Raw genomic sequence first — 18,635 nt, forward strand, 5'->3', positions numbered from 1 at the left:
TGCCAATTAAGGCGCGCAAGTGACAGAATAGTGCCAGTTACATACCTAATGTAATTGTTAAATTAGGTGTCAACTGGCCTTAAGTAGCAATAATAGCCCATAAGTGGCATTAATTGATGCTAATTGGCACTAAATTTGAGTTATATACGTAACTGCACTTAGCTGCTATTCTATAAATTTAGTGCCTACATGCTACAGCGTGCAACTACAAAGGGAGCACACATGGGCGGATCGGGGCATGTCTTGCAGCTGCACGCATTATACTGTAGAATAATATAACTTAAGCATGCAACTGCAAACTTTAGGTGCCAGCATTTACACTAGCCTTTAACATGCTCATTCCTCAAGTTAGGAGTGTGCATGCTGACTTATACTCTGTTCTATAATGAGGTATATAAAATAATGAGTGGAATGGAACAGGTGGATGTGAAGCGTCTGTTCACACTTTCCAGAAATACTAGGACTAGGAGGCATGCGATGAAACTACAGTGTAGTAAATTTAAAACAAATCGGAGAAAATGTTTCTTCACCCAATGCATAATTAAACTCTGGAATTCGTTGCAGGAGAACGTGGTGAAGGCAGTTAGCTTGGCAGAGTTTAAAAAGGGGTTAGATGGTTTCCTAAAGGTCAAGTCCATAAACCACTACTAAATGGACTTGGGAAAAATCCACAATTCCAGGAATAACATGTATAGAATGTTTGTACGTTTGGGAAGCTTGCCAGGTGCCCTTGGCCTGGATTGGCCGCTGTCGTGGACAGGATGCTGGGCTCAATGGACCCTTGGTCTTTTCCCAGTGTGACATTACTTATGTACTTATGACATTTTTCCAATGCACTTGCCATTATAGAATTGGAGCTTAGCACCCATATTCTTGACGTCTGGCTCACTTTAATGAATCTACCCCCATCCGGATAACTTAGGACAGAAACAGCTGTTCTAAATTATCTGGATAGCAGACTGTCTCCCATTTACTAAGCTGCACTAGTGGCTACAGTGCGCTAATACCGACACAACCCGTTCACTTGGAATGGGCATTGACGCGCAGCTTAGTAAACAGGGAACTTTATTATCACCACTATCCAGATAGCAACTCTGAACATCAAAATTTATTTAAATGCTGTATCCAGCATTTAAAAATCCACTGACTAGGGTAGCCGAATATTGGTCTAAGTATTTATAGCTCCCAGAAGAGAAAAGGTCTAACAGGACGATATTGTAAACCATTTAATCAGCCAGGAATGGCACCTGGCTGGTTAAATGGTACTTAACTGGCTATCCGGTGATATTCAATGGGAGAAGATGGCTTTCTCCCACTGAATATCACCAGTTAGTACTTAGCGAATAGCTAATTATATCATACGATATAACCGGCAACCCAATATTCATTTTTATTGTTCCCCACCAAGAATAATAAATTGTGCAGGTTATATGTTTTTAAAATACATAAAAAATGAATTACAGTTTACATTATTTTTAATTACAGTGTTTTTATGTTCCATTTTTCTATGCCATTAATTTAGTGGTAACCTACTCTGCAGACAGAATTAATGAATCCGAAATGTACTTCATCACTTTTTTTCCAGTTTTTCTTGCAGAATCCAAGTCATCCAGCAGAGGTGCCCCACTTCCATTTACTTGTTCCATACCCACAGTACAGTTCAGGCCTCTGGTTGAGGGTGAGTCTTTTTGCAGCTCAGACCAGAGAACACTTCCAACAGATGTCTTGCAAGCTTGCTGCTTAAACTCCATAAAAGAAAGGATGAAATTTATAATCCTTCCGTCTGCACCACAGAACTGCCCTATTGTTTCCTTTAACTACTAGGGCAAAGAGAAGTTAACTTTCTATACAATTTAGAATATGCAGTTTTAACCACACTGAGCCCTCTCGCCAATAAAACTACTACTACTACTATTACTATTTATCATTTCTATAGCACTACTAGACGTACACAGCGCTGTACACTGGACATAAAGAGACAGTCCCTGCTAGACAGAGCTTACAATCTAATTAGGACAGACAAACAGGACAAACGGAAGAAAGCATATATCTTTGTCTTCTCTAGAACAGCTAACCAGTGGCGTTCCTAGGGGGGCTGACACCCGGAGCGGATTGCCGATGCGCTCCGCCCCCCCTCCCGGGTGCAGCACGACCCCCCCCCGGCGAAAGGACATCCCCCGCGAAAGAACACCCCCGGGTGCACGCCGCTGGGGGGGGTGCCGCGCGCGCCTGCCCTCCGTTCGTTCCATGCTTCTTTTCTGCCCCGGAACAGGAAGTAACCTGTTCCGGGGCAGAGAAGAAGCATGGAACGAATAGAGGACAGGCGCGCGCGGCACCCCCCCCCCCCCCCCCCCAGCGGTGTGCACCCGGTGCGGACCACACCCACCCACCCCCCCTAGGAACGCCACTGCAGCTAAGTTGGTATAAGTTCCTTATGGGGAGTAATAGGATGAAGGTGCAGGTGAGAATGTGGATGGTGACTTTCCTTAGCTGACTGCTTCTCTGCCCATAAATTTATGAATGCTTTGATTTTCTCAGGCATGGCAATAGGCAATGCCGAGAATTACCACTGGGCACACTAACCAGTGCATCCTTAGCCTACATCTCAACCATTAAGCAAGAAATGGAACAGGAAAGCTAGCTGACCGACTAATTTAATCCTTTCATCACTTCAGGTCATTTGAAGAAGCATCCAAGGGTGGGAGTAGTTTCATGTGTTCTCTTAGTGAGGTTACACAGATGTATTTTATAACAGAATGCATTTTACCTCCTCTTACAGACACGCCTTTGGATGAAAAAGATGACCAATGCAAGTGTAAAAACATTGTAGAATCCCAAAACAATGCAAATGAAGAAGTGAGACGACTAACCAAACAATATATCCTTTTCCAGAAACAATAATTATTGATGTGTCTACCTAAGATATAATTCAGGCTTGTCCAACTTATGGCCCAAGGGGCAGAATTCAGCCCACCAAGTGCTTTCTGGCCCTCGGAAGCTTGGCGGTTCTTGTGATGCTTCCCCACCACGACTCAGCTCGCTATAAGCTTAAGCCATGTGGTGCTGGATGTTCTGGTTGGTTTTGCGGTTTCAAGTCTCATGAGACTAATTTGCACTTCCAGCACCACATGGCCCAAGCTTGCTGAGAGCTGTGGTGTGCTGGGGAAGCAGTAATCCCACTGTTTCTTCTGCAGCTGAATGCATAGGAGCTGACACTGTGGGTGCTGTGGGTGCTTGAGCACCCCCAGTATCTTCAGAAAATTCCTTGTATGTGTCCAAGAAGGGTTTTTTTTCCATTGGGCTTAGCACCCCCAATAATTTTGAAAAGTTGGCTCCTATGAGCTGAAGCCAGGTGAGGGTACAGAGACTGGGTGAAGACTGAGGGAAGGGGGGTACATGTGTGAGAGAGAGAGAGACTGGGTGAAGGCTAGGAGGCAGGGGGGTTGGGGTAAATGAGAGAGAGAGAGAGAGACTGGATGAAGACTGGGAAGGGGGTAATGCACTGTTGTATTTTGCCACTATTTGACGAAACATGCAGCAAAATACAAGTGTGTTTTTGTGGTCCCTGATGGAAAAAGGTTGGACAAGCCTGATATAGTTCCTTGCATTTGGTTGGAGGGAGGAACTTGCAGACATATCTCTCACACATCAGATCCTCAGTACCGATGCACCAATCCTGATCATTGCTGTGACAATGAGGCGAATGGTTAATTGAGAAATCTTAGTACACTGCAGTTATCTCCCACCTCTGATGGCTAACTAGTTCTCAGGAGTGGAGTGAGCCAATCACTACTGAGGGGTAAAAATTAAGCAGCCACTTGCTTAGCAGCTTTTTTCAATAGCTCAGAAGGGAAGGTAGGAGAACAAAGAGAGTTTATGGAGTTTGTTTTAGAGCTGAGCCTCCAATACCTGATGAATTCGTTCGTTCCCTCAGTCCCGCCTTCGTGGAAAAAGGAAATGACATCAGAATGATGTCAGAAGGCGGGACTAAGGGCACAAACTCATCAGAAGCAAGCAGGGAAGGCTGGAGACGGGCAGCAGGGCTTTAAATAACGCGGCGCTTCGAGGGAGGTAATAGAAACTGACGGATGGGAGCGGGAGGGGTGTGTGGGGGCGAAGGACATCACTGGACATGTTTGGGAGTGGGAGGGGAGATAAGCATGGCCTGTGATGGTGCCCTCCTGCCATGCTTACCTCGTGCAATGGAGCCAGCTCGCCCCGAAGAACAACCGGCTCGCAAGAGCTGTCAAAATTTAACAAGTGGTTCTTGTGAGCCAGTGCAAGCTGGCTCCAGCACACCACTGGTTTGACTCTTCCTTCACGGAATTCTGCAGGAGGCAGTCGGTCATCTGCATATGTGGTGGTCTCTAGATTTATTTAAGAAGGAGCTAAAAACCTTTTTTATTCCAGCAGGTGTATCAGCCTGACTAGGAAGCAATACTGCTTTTGGACAAAACCATGTTGACTGGAAATTGAATAGAGTATCTCTCTTGTTGGGACCGAGATGATTATTATTTTTGTTTTACAACACGTGTAATGTTTCAGGCAAGCCTTATCACTGTTCTGTTACCTCACTCCCAGAATGATTAGCATGCAATTAAACCAGTACTGTAAGCATACAACATCACCAGGACAGAGTCTCAATTTTTACACAAATCTTCTTTAATGTAGTAACTTTTGTTGCTTGAAAAGTATTGTAGCCTCTGCTACCAGAGTTCACTCTCAACCAGTGACTCAGGGAACTGAGAGAGTAATTTCAGTACATGCTGAGAGGCAATGAGGTACAGTAAAATAGTAGGTTGTAGGTTGTGGTTGTAGATTGAGGTAAAATGACTTGATGGAATTACAGTGATTTTGGAGGCATGCACCGCTGCTAGGTCAGAAAGCTACTTCCACCATGCTCTCAAGGGGGAGAGAAAAAGAGAGTTGCTTAGAAGGCAACCAATAGGAAGCCTCCCACAAGGGGATGTGCATGTGCTCTGAAGGAGGCCATCAGAGAGAACTACAAAATTACACAGATTTGTAGTCCAAGGGCACAATTTCATATCTTAAAGGCACAAGCACTGAATACTCTATACAAAGAACATGCAGCTTGCCTCCATGTGTATGGGGGCAGAACAACAAGGCTGAAGAATGGAAGTTATGAGTAGGGCAAGGATAAAATTGTATTAGTGAATATTGAACTGTTTAATGTGTAAGTAGTGTTGTTGACCATTTGAATATGAGTGCTTTAATTGTACTCTGCTGAGGATATATAGATCGGGTGGGTAATAAATACTGTAAATAAATAAAAACAAATGGGGGGGGGGGGGTAGCAGCAGTCTGTATGTCTATAAAAGATTCATTGCTGTTGGTAAATGGTGTTCAGCATCTACAGATGATCAAGGCCCTGAAACCAGTAGTAAGTCTTACCGGTGGTAAGTCTTTTTGTACACAGGCTGACAGCCTTGCTAGTGTTGCAGTGGATGGGTTAGGGAAGCTGGGGGAGGGGGGGAGAGGAGGGAACAGGAGATGCTGAACATCTCTGGAGAAGGGAAGTGGAGGCAAAAAGGTGCTGGACACCTTGGGTTGGGGGCAGGGGAGGGAGCTGGAGGGAAAGACTACTACTACTACTTACTACTACTTAACATTTCTAGAGCGCTACTAGGGTTACGCAGCGCTGTACAAATTAACAAATAAGGACAGTCCCTGCTCAGAAGAGCTTACAATCTAAAGGACGAAATGTCAAGTTGGGGTAGTTAGGATTTCCTGAGGAGAGGTGTAGTGATTAGGTGCCGAAGGCGACATTGAAGAGGTGGGCTTTGAGCAATGATTTGAAGATGGGTAGGGAGGGGGCCCGGCGTATGGGCTCAGGGAGTTTGTTCCAAGCATGAGGTGAAGCGAGGCAGAAAGGGCGAAGCCTAGAGTTGGCGGTGGTGGAGAAGGGTACTGAAAGGAGGGATTTGTCAAGAGAGCAGAGGTTACGGGTGGGGACATAAGGGGAGATGAGAGTAGAGAGGTAAGGAGGGGCTGCAGATCGAGTGCATTTGTAGGTGAGTAGGAGAAGCTTGAACTGTATGCGGTATCTGATCGGAAGCCAGTGAAGTGACTTGAGGAGAGGGGTGATATGAGTATATCGGTTGAGGCGGAAGATAAGACGTGCGGCCGAGTTCTGGATGGACTGAAGGGGGGATAGATGGCTAAGTGGGAGGCCGGTGAGGAGTTGGTTGCAGTAGTCAAGGCGAGAGGTAATGAGAGAGTGGATGAGAGTTCGAGTGGTGTGCTCGGAGAGGAGGGGGCGAATTTTGCTAATGTTATAGAGGAAGAAGCGACAGGTCTTGGCTATCTGCTGGATATGCGCAGAGAAGGAGAGGGAGGAGTCGAAGATGACACCAAGGTTGTGGGCAGATGAGACGGGGACGATGAGGGTGTTATCAATTGAGATAGAGAGTGAAGGGAGAGGAGAAGTGGGTTTGGGTGGGAACACAATAAGTTCCGTCTTGGCCATGTTTAGTTTCAGGTGACGGTTGGACATCCAGGCAGCAATGTCGGATAAGCAGGCCAGTACTTTGGCCTGGGTTTCCGCAGTGATTTCTGGTGTGGAGAGATAAAGCTGGGTGTCGTCAGCATAAAGATGATAGTGGAAACCATGAGAAGAGATCAGGGAGCCTAAGGAAGAGGTGTAGATTGAAAAAAGAAGGGGCCCAAGGACAGATCCCTGGGGAACTCCAACAGAGAGCGGGATAGGGGAGGAGGATGAACCATGAGAGTGTACTCTGAAGGTACGATGGGAGAGATAAGAGGAGAACCAGGAGAGGACAGAGCCCTGGAACCCAAAGGAGGACAGTGTGTCAAGAAGTAGGTTGTGTTGACAGTGTCAAAAGTGGCGGATAGGTCGAGGAGGATGAGGATTGAATAGTGACCTTTAGATTTGGCGAGGAACAAGTCATTGCAGACTTAGATAGTGCTGTTTCTGTCGAGTGTAGGGGGCGAAAGCCGGATTGAAGCGGATCGAGGATGGCATGAGAGGAGAGGAAATCAATGCAGCGGCTGTGAATGGCGCATTCAAGTATCTTGGAGAGGAAGGGTAGGAGGGAAATGGGGCGGTAGTTGGAGGGACAGGTAGGGTCAAGTGATGGTTTTTTGAGGAGTGGTGTGACAACGGCATGCTTGAAGGTGTCTGGGACAGTTGCAGTGGAGAGAGAGAGGTTGAGGATATGACAGATGGTGGGGGTGATAGTAGGAGTGATGGTGTTAAGTAAGTTGGTGGGGATGGGGTCTGAGGAACAGGTGGTGGATTTCGAGGAGGAAAGGAGATGGGCGGTTTCCTCTTCGGTGATAGCAGGAAAAGAGGAGAAGGAGACCTGGGTAGGTTGGTTGAGAGAGTGGGTTATAGGATGAAGAGGAGGAGAAGGTTTAGTGGTGAATTCAAGGTTGATCTTCTGGACCTTGTCACGGAAGTAGTTGGCCAGAGATTGCGGAGAGAGTGAGGGGGGAGTGGGAGCGGAGGGCACTTTGAGGAGGGAGTTGAGGGTGGCGAAGAGACGACGAGGGTTAGAGATGCTAGACAACTTGTGGAGGAGAAGTAGGGAAAAAGAGAGAGATGCTGGACACCATGGAATGAGAGGTAGGAAATAAAAGCGATACTAGACCCCTTGGGGAGGGGAAATAGGGAAGGGAATATGTTGGATATGGCAAGTAGGGCCTTGATCCACCCCTTGATGGGGGTGGGGCACAACTAAAGGTTCACCCAGGGGGTAGATACCTTTAGACCAGCCCTGGCAGTGGGGACAGAAATTGAAGGCTGAGGAAAATTTAGATGGTTCAAATTGCAGGCAGATTCTGGAGGAAAACCTCTTCCAGTTTGCTGTAGATCTGTTACTTGGAAAAAGATTCACCTGTCAACAGGACAAGGATTGTAAACACAAAACAAAACAAAAATGGAGTGTCTCAGTAAGAAGAAACTAAACATCCTCTCCGAGCACACCATCAAAGCCCAGATCTGAATCCAACAGAAAATATGTAGCAAGACAAGACCTGATAACTGCAGCCCACAGAAGATCCACAGCTGATCTGAAAGAGCTCAAGCTATTTTACCAAGAACAATAGACAAAAACTGCACCATCACACTGTGCAAAGTCAGTAACTGCCTATCCTAAACAACTCATGACTGTTATTACAAAAAAGGGGCTTCCACCAAGCACTGAGATAAGAGGTATCAAGACTTACACAAGACTTTTATGGTCTCAAATTCTTAATTACTTTTTGACTGTTTCAATCATTGTTCTTTTACCTTGAAATTGTTTTGCTGATCTACACAACAGACTTTACAGACTCCGACTTTAATGCATTTTGAATTGTATTCCTTACGCAGCAGAATGTGAATGTGCAAGACCTGGTATGACTTTTACAAGGCACAGTATATTCTAAACAAGAAGCCTGCGAGGAAGTCAGTTGGACTATTAAATAAAAGGGGCACTTGAGGAGAAGGTCACATCAGATACACTAAATGTATTCTTTGCTTCACTCTTTACTGAGGAGGATATTTTGGAGATACCCAGACTGGAGCAAGGCTTTGAAGCTGATAAAATCTATTGCATCTGTGTCAAACGTCTCACTGTGGTTGTTGCTTTTATTAAAACCACTAGGTGGCACCATAAGAGCTGCTTCCGACAGAAGAAACAGGGCATTTCACAGTTTACACTCTGGTGTGTTTGCAGCCTTTGCAAAATAAATCACACTTACTAAGGATAAAATCACCAGACAGAGGATTATGGGAGGTCCACTGACAAACACACTGGCTTTGTAGTCAGCTAAGTCAATGATTAAAATATTTTACAGTGAAGTTTCAACAGTTGCCAGCTACAACAGACCAAGGTGAGCTCAGAGGAAAGGTGAGATACTGGTTTTGGGTATAGAAGTCTGGAAAAGCAGAGATAGAACTGACCTGAGCAGCTGATCCTTCCAGCAGGAAGGCCAGAATAAGCATGGAGCAGTACAAGTAAGGGACAACAGCAAGGTCAGTGCTGACACATAGATGTGAGTCCAGATGTAAAGCAGAACAGAATACACCCTAAGTATGAAAGGGAATCCACAAAGGCTTGTACACATTCTACACTAGCTGATAAAGGTTTTGGATAGTAAGCAAAGCAAGAACACATTGTTAGTTTAGAAGCTCTATTTGTGATTTGCATGTATAAATATTTATATTTACACATGCAAATCAAATAAATGCAGAAACCCTGATTTTAGAAAGCTGAGATATGCACGTACAAATCGTGAATGCATGCATGTGGCAAGGAGGCATGGCTTGGGCATGGTTACAGGGCTAAAATATACATGTGTATTCCCAGTTTCAGAAGGGAAATGCAGGTCTACCCTCATCATTCCGATTGTTGTGATTTACAGAGCTGCTCCCAAGAATGTGTAGGTTCTTTGAATGTCCTTATTTAGGGCACAGCTCTAATCCCCCTGTGTCTTCACCCCCCCCCCCCCTTGAGAAGTGTAGCCAGGTTGTGACGCCAGGGGGAGTGGAGAGCAAACTAAGTAGGCGTGCATGCTACTATGTAGGCACGAACGACCACCTGAAAAATAGACGGCATAGCCATCGGAAGTCCATTTAGGAGAGCAGTCGATCCCCTGGCACCCCACCTATCTATGCCTTGCCTCCTCCATGGATTCAGATGAGTGATTGTGGGCTCTGTTTTTAATTAAGTGCATATAGACATGCAGGTTTGTGAAATGGCACAGATACACATCTATGTGTTGGCACTTACATGGGCATGTTCTGAATCTTCTCCAAACTTTACAAAATATGGCAGCATGCATCATCTGAAACACAGGAGAGGGAAACCAAAGTACACTCACACAGGAGTGAAGGACCTAAGCACAAGGAACCTTCAACATAGGGGGCATCAAATTTTATTGGACAGAATTGACACGGTCCATGTTTTGGCAAAACAGCCTGCATCAAGGGACTTTAAACAGTGCACTATGAGGCATATTTTCAAAGCACTTAGCCTCCCAAAGTTCCATAGAAACCTATGGAACTTAGCCTCCCAAAGTGCTTTGAAAATATGCCTCAATGTCCACAAAAAATTGCAGTGAAACACTGTTCAATCTGAAGACGCTAACAGACGCAAAAAAATAATCACAGATACAGCTGGATTCTTAATCTACCAACACAACCGCTTCAATGTTCAACTAGGAAACCGGCACAGTAACATTTGAAAAGCACGCATCATCTGCAAGGCAAATCATTTTGACCATGCTTCACCACTTCTCTGTCATCTCCGCTGGCTACTGATTGAATTTCAAGTTAAATTTAAAATTCTCATTTTGACTCACAGTGTTGTATACAGTAATATTCCTGCTTATCTTGCACCCTTAATTATTCCATATACCCCTTCCCATGCTCTTCGATCCTCGATTAGTACTCCCCATCCATCAAAAGCAAGGTGGGAATTTACAAAGGCTAGCGCTTTTTACTTTCTCACACCTGCTTTATGAAACTCTTTCCCATAATATCTCCGGTTAGATGCCTCCAACTCCTCATTTCACATCTCTCTGAAACCCTTTCTCAATCGCCATGTAATATATGACATCAGTTTGTTCCTGTGATAGGATAATTGGCCTTTAGGTTTGATAGATGCTAATTCACTGTATGTTTGCTCTCCTCTTGGGTGCCGATGTACCTAATATGAATCATTTTAATTTTCTATGACTAAACTTGTTTTTATGAGTGTAAGCTCTGTATAATCGTTCTTTCCTATTTGTCATTTGGAGTTCCTTTCCACTATTTCTGTTTTAAAAAACTGTTTTACTGTAAACCACTTTGATCTGTCTACAAGTGGTATATCGAATTAATAAACAATACATGATAAATACAGCCATACACAAGTAGGTGATGACACTCCCTCCCCTGTTTACAAAGCCGCGCTAGCATGGCTTAGTAAACAAGGGGGTTAGACTTGTATGTTGCTGCGTTGTCCCTGTTGATATTTCAGGGGGCCCTTTTACTAAGCTGCAATAAAAGGGGCCTGTACTAGCGGCGGTGGCCGTTTTTGCCGTGCACCAGGACCCCTTTTATCACAGCGGGAAAAAGCTAGAAAACAGAAATGGCTGTGTGGTAAGTTCGCACTTGCCGTGCGGCCATTTTGGAAGGAGCCCTTACCGCTGTCAACCGCCATCCATTGAACTTGTCTGCACAGGGCCCCGCAATTGCTAAGACCGGCCCTGTCTGCTCGCAGCAGAAGTGGTGCGCGCTGGTGAAGGAACTACCACCAGTACCCGCATTGGGCCAGCGGTAGTTCTGGGTTGCTGCGCTGCAACCCTTTATTAAAAGGGCCCCTTACTGCCTTGATATGCAAACCCTGCAGCGTGGACTGATTTGTAAACCACATTCTTACAACTAGGAAAATGAAGACTAAGATAATTTCTAGCACTCACAACCGCATTGCGGATGGTAAGGTCCACCATTGCCTTCATATAATCTGGAGCCAGACCATACAAAATCTGATGGATATAGATGTGGTGCACAATTTAAAAAATAGATCTAGCCTTTATCAGAGGTCAATGCAGTTTATGGTGCTTGCAATAATCTAGAAAAGTTGTTTTCCTCAAATGGATTTTGGCAGAATGTATTCAAGCTATGTTATCGCTTTATCCTTAACTTCTGACTACTGGAAGCAATTACACAGCGAATGGAAGCTCTTGAAAACCGCCTGAGATACCGATGAAAACAAATGACCCAAAGTGTGTCTTGTACATAAACAGATAAGCTGCAACAAAACATTTTAAGACCGGCCCTTGTGTTCCTGTAATAGGGAAATGATATCCTAGTAACACACAGAATTGCAATAACACTGCTTCCCTTGAATGCTCAGCTCAGAACCAAGGTACAGGATTAAGATGTGCAAAACTCCTCATTTTGTAAAAATTAGGTCACAAAAGTGTAATTAAAATGTAACAGTGCAAAGGAAAATATTGTGATCTATGCAAAGTGCTGTTATTTGGACCGAGTATTTTTAAATGTTATATTATGAGTATCATTTTGCTGTGGTACTTTTGTGTACTTTTTAAATGCCAATAAAATTAGTATTTTGCTCTCTATGGGCTCATCTGACAATACTGCTAATGGACAACTCATTGAAGTACAAATGCATCTTGAACATCAGAACTCCAGGCTTCTGTATTTGCAGCTGTGACTGCTCGCCTCCTGAGGTATGCAATTGTTACACAAGGAGCTTAGTGTAACCGACTAGGTCCTCACTTGGGGGTCCTTTTACTAAGGTGTGCTGAAAAATGTAGTTGCGTGTTTTGGGCACACGCAGAATTATTTTTTAGTGTACCTACAAAAAATGCCTTTTTAAAAACATTTTTGCCGAAAATGGACATGCGGCAAAATGAAAATTGCCGCGTGTCCATTTTGGGTCTGAGACCTTATCACAAGCCATTGGCCTAGCGGTAAGTTCTTACACGGTAATCGGGCGGTAATGGTCTATGCGCATTAAATATTTTTCAGACACACGCCAAAATTGAAATTACCGCAAGGGCCATGCGGTAACTGGCCAGTAACTCCAATTTGGCGCACATTGGGCGTGCGTAGGCGCCTATGTGGCTTACTTAGTCTTGGTCTATGAGGGCAATTTTCAAAGCCACTTACATGGGTAAATAATTTATGCACAGAAACTGATGACTGAAAACTGCCCTCCTTCAATATGGCTAAAGGTGCATATGCCCCCCGATTCTACAACAAGACTAAAAAATGTGTGCGCATATTTGGGCATATGTCCAATTTGCACGTGCATTTTAATTGAATGAGCTAATTAGCACTAATTGGCTTTTTAACAAGCAATTATTGGCACTAATGAGATTCAATTAATATGTACATATGTAAATTTAGGCACAGGATCCATGCCTAAATTTCATGCACGAGTTGGAAAAGGGGGCATGGAAATGGGAGGGCCATGAGCAGATCGGGGCGTGACTTTTACGTGCATAATGGGGCTCCGCACCTAAATATAAGCGCGGGCATTTGTACCACATTTTCATTGGTACAAATGGCCACACCTAAATGTAAGTGCAATCCTAGGGCTTAAGCGCTATTCTATAAACCGTTCCCATCTTTAGATGCAGTTCATAGAATAAGGATACGTGCTTTTTTTTCAGCACCAATTTCTTACGAGGCACCATTTATAAAATTCTCCCCATAGTGTTTCGATATGCGAACAGGGCTATATCAAGCTACCTATGGGCACTGAGGTCTAACAGGGTGCAAGCGGGAGTGCCAAAATTGCGCCCCATCCATTGTCTCTCCTGCTTGGTCATGAAGCAGTAGGCAGGACTAGAGGGCATGTTTCCAGCTTGGATTGTCCCTCTATGTGTACTTTTAGCTGCATTTATAGGAGGTTTTCCTGGTGCATGGTTTGAGCAAGATCAGAAGACAGCACATGTAGATTGTATTTTCAAACCTACACTCTTAGGCCCCGATGCTCAAAAGTAAATGCAGACACTAGAGGTTATTAGCGCCTTACTAGCGCCCATATTTACCTGCGTAGAATGTTCAGAGGCCCAGAGTATGGGAGCAAATATGCATGCAGACAAACAACGCAAGTAGCATGCTAACATAGTCAAGCTCATGTTAATGAGGTCATTTTGCATTCCTCCCCAGTGCTCAGAATAGAGTGGCCAAAAAAAACACTGCCTTACCACTTCCAAAAATAACGCCAGGTCGGAGCAGGTGTTAGGGTGTTGGAAGAGAGGATTTCTCATGATTCTTATGCTTCTATCATGATTCTTTCTGCAAACTCTGCCAGTTTTGATTTGCTTTTGGTAGCAGAAGGAAGCCTGTGCAAGCCCTTAAGCGCTGGTCATTACAAAGAGCAGACCCAAGCAAAAGCATACATTGGAGTCTGTCTAAATTTAAAGCATCCATGCTAAAAAAAAAAAATTAAAGATGCCCAAAGTGAAAACACACATTGACATCTGTTTCCTGTGTCTAAATTTAAAGTGTTTGTGCTAAAAAAAATTAAAAACGCCCAAAGTGAAAACACGCATTGACGTTTGTTTCCTGCATCTAAATATGTGTCCAAGTTTTTTAAAAAAATGTAATGCTTATATGTAAGCTGCAGAAAGAAATCGCTAATGTGTGCTTCATGTTCAGGTTTTACCAAGCGAACGCACAGATGAGCTGAGCTTACTGCGGAACTCTTCTGCGCATGCGCCAAGCACAATCCTCCCACCGAATTCCCTAATGCTCAACGCTATGAGTGCGCCTATTTTGCATCTCATTAGCATTGAGCATTAGGGTGTTTTTCTGCACTGTTCCAGTGGTATTTTTATGGCACTTTTCAGAACAATGCCAGAGTTGTGAGCATCAGGGCCTTATTTTCTGTAGCAAATTTACAAGGAGAAATAGCAAGTACAAAGTTTCAAGAAGGAACACGCACATGTGCTCTTTTTGACACTAACGGGAAAGTATGTATAAATTGCTCAAAGTTAGGTGCTGGGATGATCCGCGCTAAGGTAGTATTCTATTCAAGTCATTATATATGAAACCGCCTTTATAGAATACAAGCTTAGTGCGCATTTTGCACCTAACTCTGGATGCAAGCATTTATGAGATGATTAAATTTGCAGAAGACACAAAACTATTCCAAGTTGTTAAAACACATGTAGACTATGAAAAATTGCAGAAGACTGGGCATCCAAATGGCAAATGAAATTTAATGTAGACAAATACTAGTGATGCACCTTGGAGGTCAGCACCCAAGAAAAAGATCTAGATGTTGTAGATAATACATTGAAATCTTCTGCCCACTGTACGGCAGTGGCCAAAAACGTAAACAGGATGCTAGGAAAGGGATGGTAAATAAGACCAAAAATATTATAATGCCTCTGTATCGCTCCATGATGCAACCTCACCTTCAACATTGCGTTCAGTTCTGCTTGCCGTATCTCAAAAAAGATACAGCCGAATTAGAAAAGGTTCAAAGAAGAGCAAGGGATGGAACTCCTCTCACATGAGGAAAGGCTAAAGAGGTTAGGGCTCTTCAACTTGGAAAAAAGAGACGGGTGAGGGGAGATATGATTACAAAATTCTGAGTGGTGTAGAACAAGTAGAAGTGAATTGATTTTTTACTTGTTCCAAAAGTACAAACACTAGGGGACACTCAAGGAAGTAACATGGAAATACTTTTAAAACAAATAGGAGGAAATATTTTTTCACTCAACGAATAGTTAAGCTGTGGAACTCTTTGCCAGAGGATGTAGCAACAGCAGTTAGCATATCTGGATTTAAACAAGGTTTGATCAAGTTCCTGGAGGACAAGTCAATAGCCTGCTGTTGAGATAGGCATGGGGAAGCTACTGCTTGCCCTGGGGTTGGTAGCATGGAATGTTGCTACTATTTGGGTTTCTGCCAGGTACTTGTGTTGGAAATGGAATACTGGGCTAGAAGGACCATTGGTCTGACCCAGTATGACTATTCTTATGTTCTAAAATGCTCACGTCCGACTAATGGCAGTTAGGTATGTAAATACAGGTATTCTATAACTGTGCACCTAAATCCTGGGAATACCCCTAATCCACCGTGCACCCTTTGAAGTGGCATATTATGAAAATTAGCTGCACATGTTATTGAATAGGGCGTAGGGTAGATCCACACATAACTCCTAATGACTGCCAATGAAATGCTTATTAATGTCAATTATTGATCGTTATCACCAATTAAGGCAGTTACTTTGTGCATAGATCTTGGATCCATGCACAAAATTCAGTGCCCAACTTTGGGTGACCTATACAGAATTCTGTATAGGTCACCCAAAGTTGGGCACTGAATTTTGTGCATGGATCCAAGATCTATGCACAAAGTAAGTACATAGTCCACAGGTAAAAAGCATCCCTGGAGTTTATCTCAAAGTGGTCAGTTTGGAAATTGCTCTGAGAATCTTATTTTGCTTAATGAAAATGTTAAAAGGGGTGGTCGAACAGTTACAGCAATGGACTAAGACCCAAAGAAACCAGGGTTCAGATTCCACATCTCCTCTTAACACCCCTTGTGACACTGAGCAATTCATTCTCTCTGGTTTTCTCAGGTACTCTCTTAACTTCAAGACTCATCAGGACTAGAATTTATTGTTCCTGAATATTTATCATTTTTGAGAACAGTACCAGGAATCTGGAGAACCAGAGGTAACTTGAACCACATTTATTCAAGTTAGAAATTGCGCCTGATGTGGACACGTTTTGCTCAAGTGGGCTGCATCAGGGGTCATATAACATCTATGTAACAAATAAAGAAAAAAAACATATAAAAATTAAAATCACAAATCTAAAACATACATGCAGAAATCATATACAGCTTGTCACATAGGTAAGACAACACCCGTATACAATGTCTTGTAAAAAACCTTAACTTTTACCAGAATGGATACTGTTCACTCAAGTAACAGCAACAAGACTAAGGGGCCCTTTTACTAAGCTGCATTAGGTACTAATGCATACTTAATACAGCTTAAAATGGTGTACGTGGACCATGCTTCGGCATTCTGTAGCAAGATCCACATGTACATTTGCTAAAAAATAATTTTTAAATTGTTTTTGGAGGTGGGCTGTCTGTAGGAACAGAGTAGGTATTCCTGCACTAATCAGGGCAGCTACATTACCGCATGCTAACTGGTTAGCGCAGGAATAGCACATGTGCCCTTACTAAATACAAAATGGGTGGTGGTAAGTGCACACGCATTAATTTTTTTAATGGTCGCACGCAACATTACCACATGGCCATCAATACAAAAAGTAGAAAAAGGCCATTTTTATGGATGCAGTAAAAATGGCCCTACTGCAAAGGAAAAACCTGCACAAGGGCTCATTAAAGCCACTTTTTTCCTTAGTAAAAGGACCCCTAGGTCAACTGCCACTTCCTGCAAAGAAGAAATATTTTTTATCACTACACTGAACAAATAATCATTTAAATTACACAATTCCATTTTTACCATAACATTATGAATCATTATAATAATCTAATGAAATGGAAAAAAAAAATCACGGTGCCTCTTCTGTCAGGAAACATTTCTCAGAACAAATTTCCATACTATCACCACCCCTATAACTTGTCATAGTGTTTATTTTAAACATACACATTTAAAAGTGTCATTGTTGACAATACACTGAAATCTTCTGCCCAGTGTGCGGCAGCAGACAAAAAAGCAAACAGGATGCTAGGAATTATTAGGAAAGGGATGCAAAGTAACATGGAGGGGCATAATCGAACGGGGGCGCCCATCTCTAATGACGGCCCCGTAAAGCGGCGTACCCGACCGTATTATCGAAACAAGATGGGTGACCATCTTTCGTTTCAATAATATGGTCGGGGCCGGTCAAATCTCCACATTTGGGCCACCCTTAGAGATGGCCGACATTGGTTTTCGCCGATAATGGAAACTAATGGCGGCCATCTCAAAACCGGCCAAATCCAAGTCATTTGGTCGTGGGAGGAGCCAGCATTTGTAGTGCACTGGTCCCCCTGACATGCCAGGACACCAGCTGGGCACCCTAGGGGGCACTGCAGTGGACTTTACAAATTGCTCCCAGGTGCCTAGCTCCCTTACCTTGTGTACTGAGCCCCCCAACCCCCACTCCCCACAACTGTACACCACTACCATAGCCCTTAAAGGGTAATGGGGGGCACCTAGATGTGGGTACAGTGGGTTTCGGGTCAGTTTTGGAGGGCTCCCATTTACCACCACAAGTGTAACAAGTGAGCGGGGATGGGCCTGGGCCCGCCTGCCTGAAGTGCACTGCAGTACCCACTAAAAACTGCTCCAGGGACCTGCATAGTGCTGTGATGGAGCTGGGTATGACATTTGAGGCTGGCATAGAGGCTGGCAAAAAAATGTTTTTTTTTTTTTTTTTGGTGGGAGGGGGTTGGTGACCACTGTGGGAGTAAGGGGAGGTGATCCCCGATTCCCTCCGGTGGTCATCTGGTCAGTTCGGGCACCTTTTCAAGGCTTGGTCGTGATCAAAAAGGGGCCAAGTAAAGTCGGCCAAATGCTCGTCAGCCCTGCCCTTCTTTTTTTCATTATCGGCCGAGGACGGCCATCTGTGAAGCACGCCCCCATCCCGCCTTCGGTACACTGCCGGCACGCCCCCTTGAAGTTTGGCCGTCCCTGTGATGGAAAGCAGTTGAAGCCAGCCAAAATTGGCTTTCAATTATACCGATTTGGTCAGCCTTATGAGAAGGCCGGCCATCTCCCGATTTGTGTCGGAAGATGGCCGCCCTTCTCCTTCGAAAATGAGCAGGATGGTAACATAGTAGATGATGACAGAAAAAGACCTGTACGGTCCATCCAGCCTGCCCAACAAGATAAACTCATATGTGCTACTTTATAAGTATACCTGACCTTGATTTGTATCTGCCATTTTCAGGGCACAGACTGTAGAAGTCTACCCAGCACTAGTCCCGCCTCCCACCACCGGCGCTGCCACCCAATCTCAGCTAAGCTTCTGAGGATCCATTCCTTCTGAACATGATTCCTTTATGTTTATCCCACACATTTTTGAATTCTGTTACCGCTTTAATCTCCACCACCTCCAGCGGGAGGGCACTCCAGGTATCCACCACTCTCTCCGTGAAAAAATACTTCCTGACATTC

At 44.1% G+C, this 18,635-nt stretch overlaps 1 protein-coding gene across 1 annotated transcript in view; it reads left to right on the forward strand.

The window, feature by feature from the left end:
• Positions 1 to 12,103, forward strand: part of MATN2 (matrilin 2) — a 205,400-nt gene extending 193,297 nt beyond the window's left edge. The window contains exons 15-17 of the mRNA XM_030217050.1: positions 1,586 to 1,678; positions 2,780 to 2,878; positions 11,662 to 12,103. Of these exons, the coding sequence (XP_030072910.1) occupies positions 1,586 to 1,678; positions 2,780 to 2,878; positions 11,662 to 11,717 (248 nt within the window). The 3' untranslated portion in view covers positions 11,718 to 12,103. The remainder of the gene's footprint in view (positions 1 to 1,585; positions 1,679 to 2,779; positions 2,879 to 11,661) is intronic.
• Positions 12,104 to 18,635: the final 6,532 nt, after the last annotated feature.

The sequence above is a fragment of the Microcaecilia unicolor genome, chromosome 1, assembly GCF_901765095.1.
Source record: "Microcaecilia unicolor chromosome 1, aMicUni1.1, whole genome shotgun sequence".
NCBI lineage: Eukaryota > Metazoa > Chordata > Amphibia > Gymnophiona > Siphonopidae > Microcaecilia > Microcaecilia unicolor.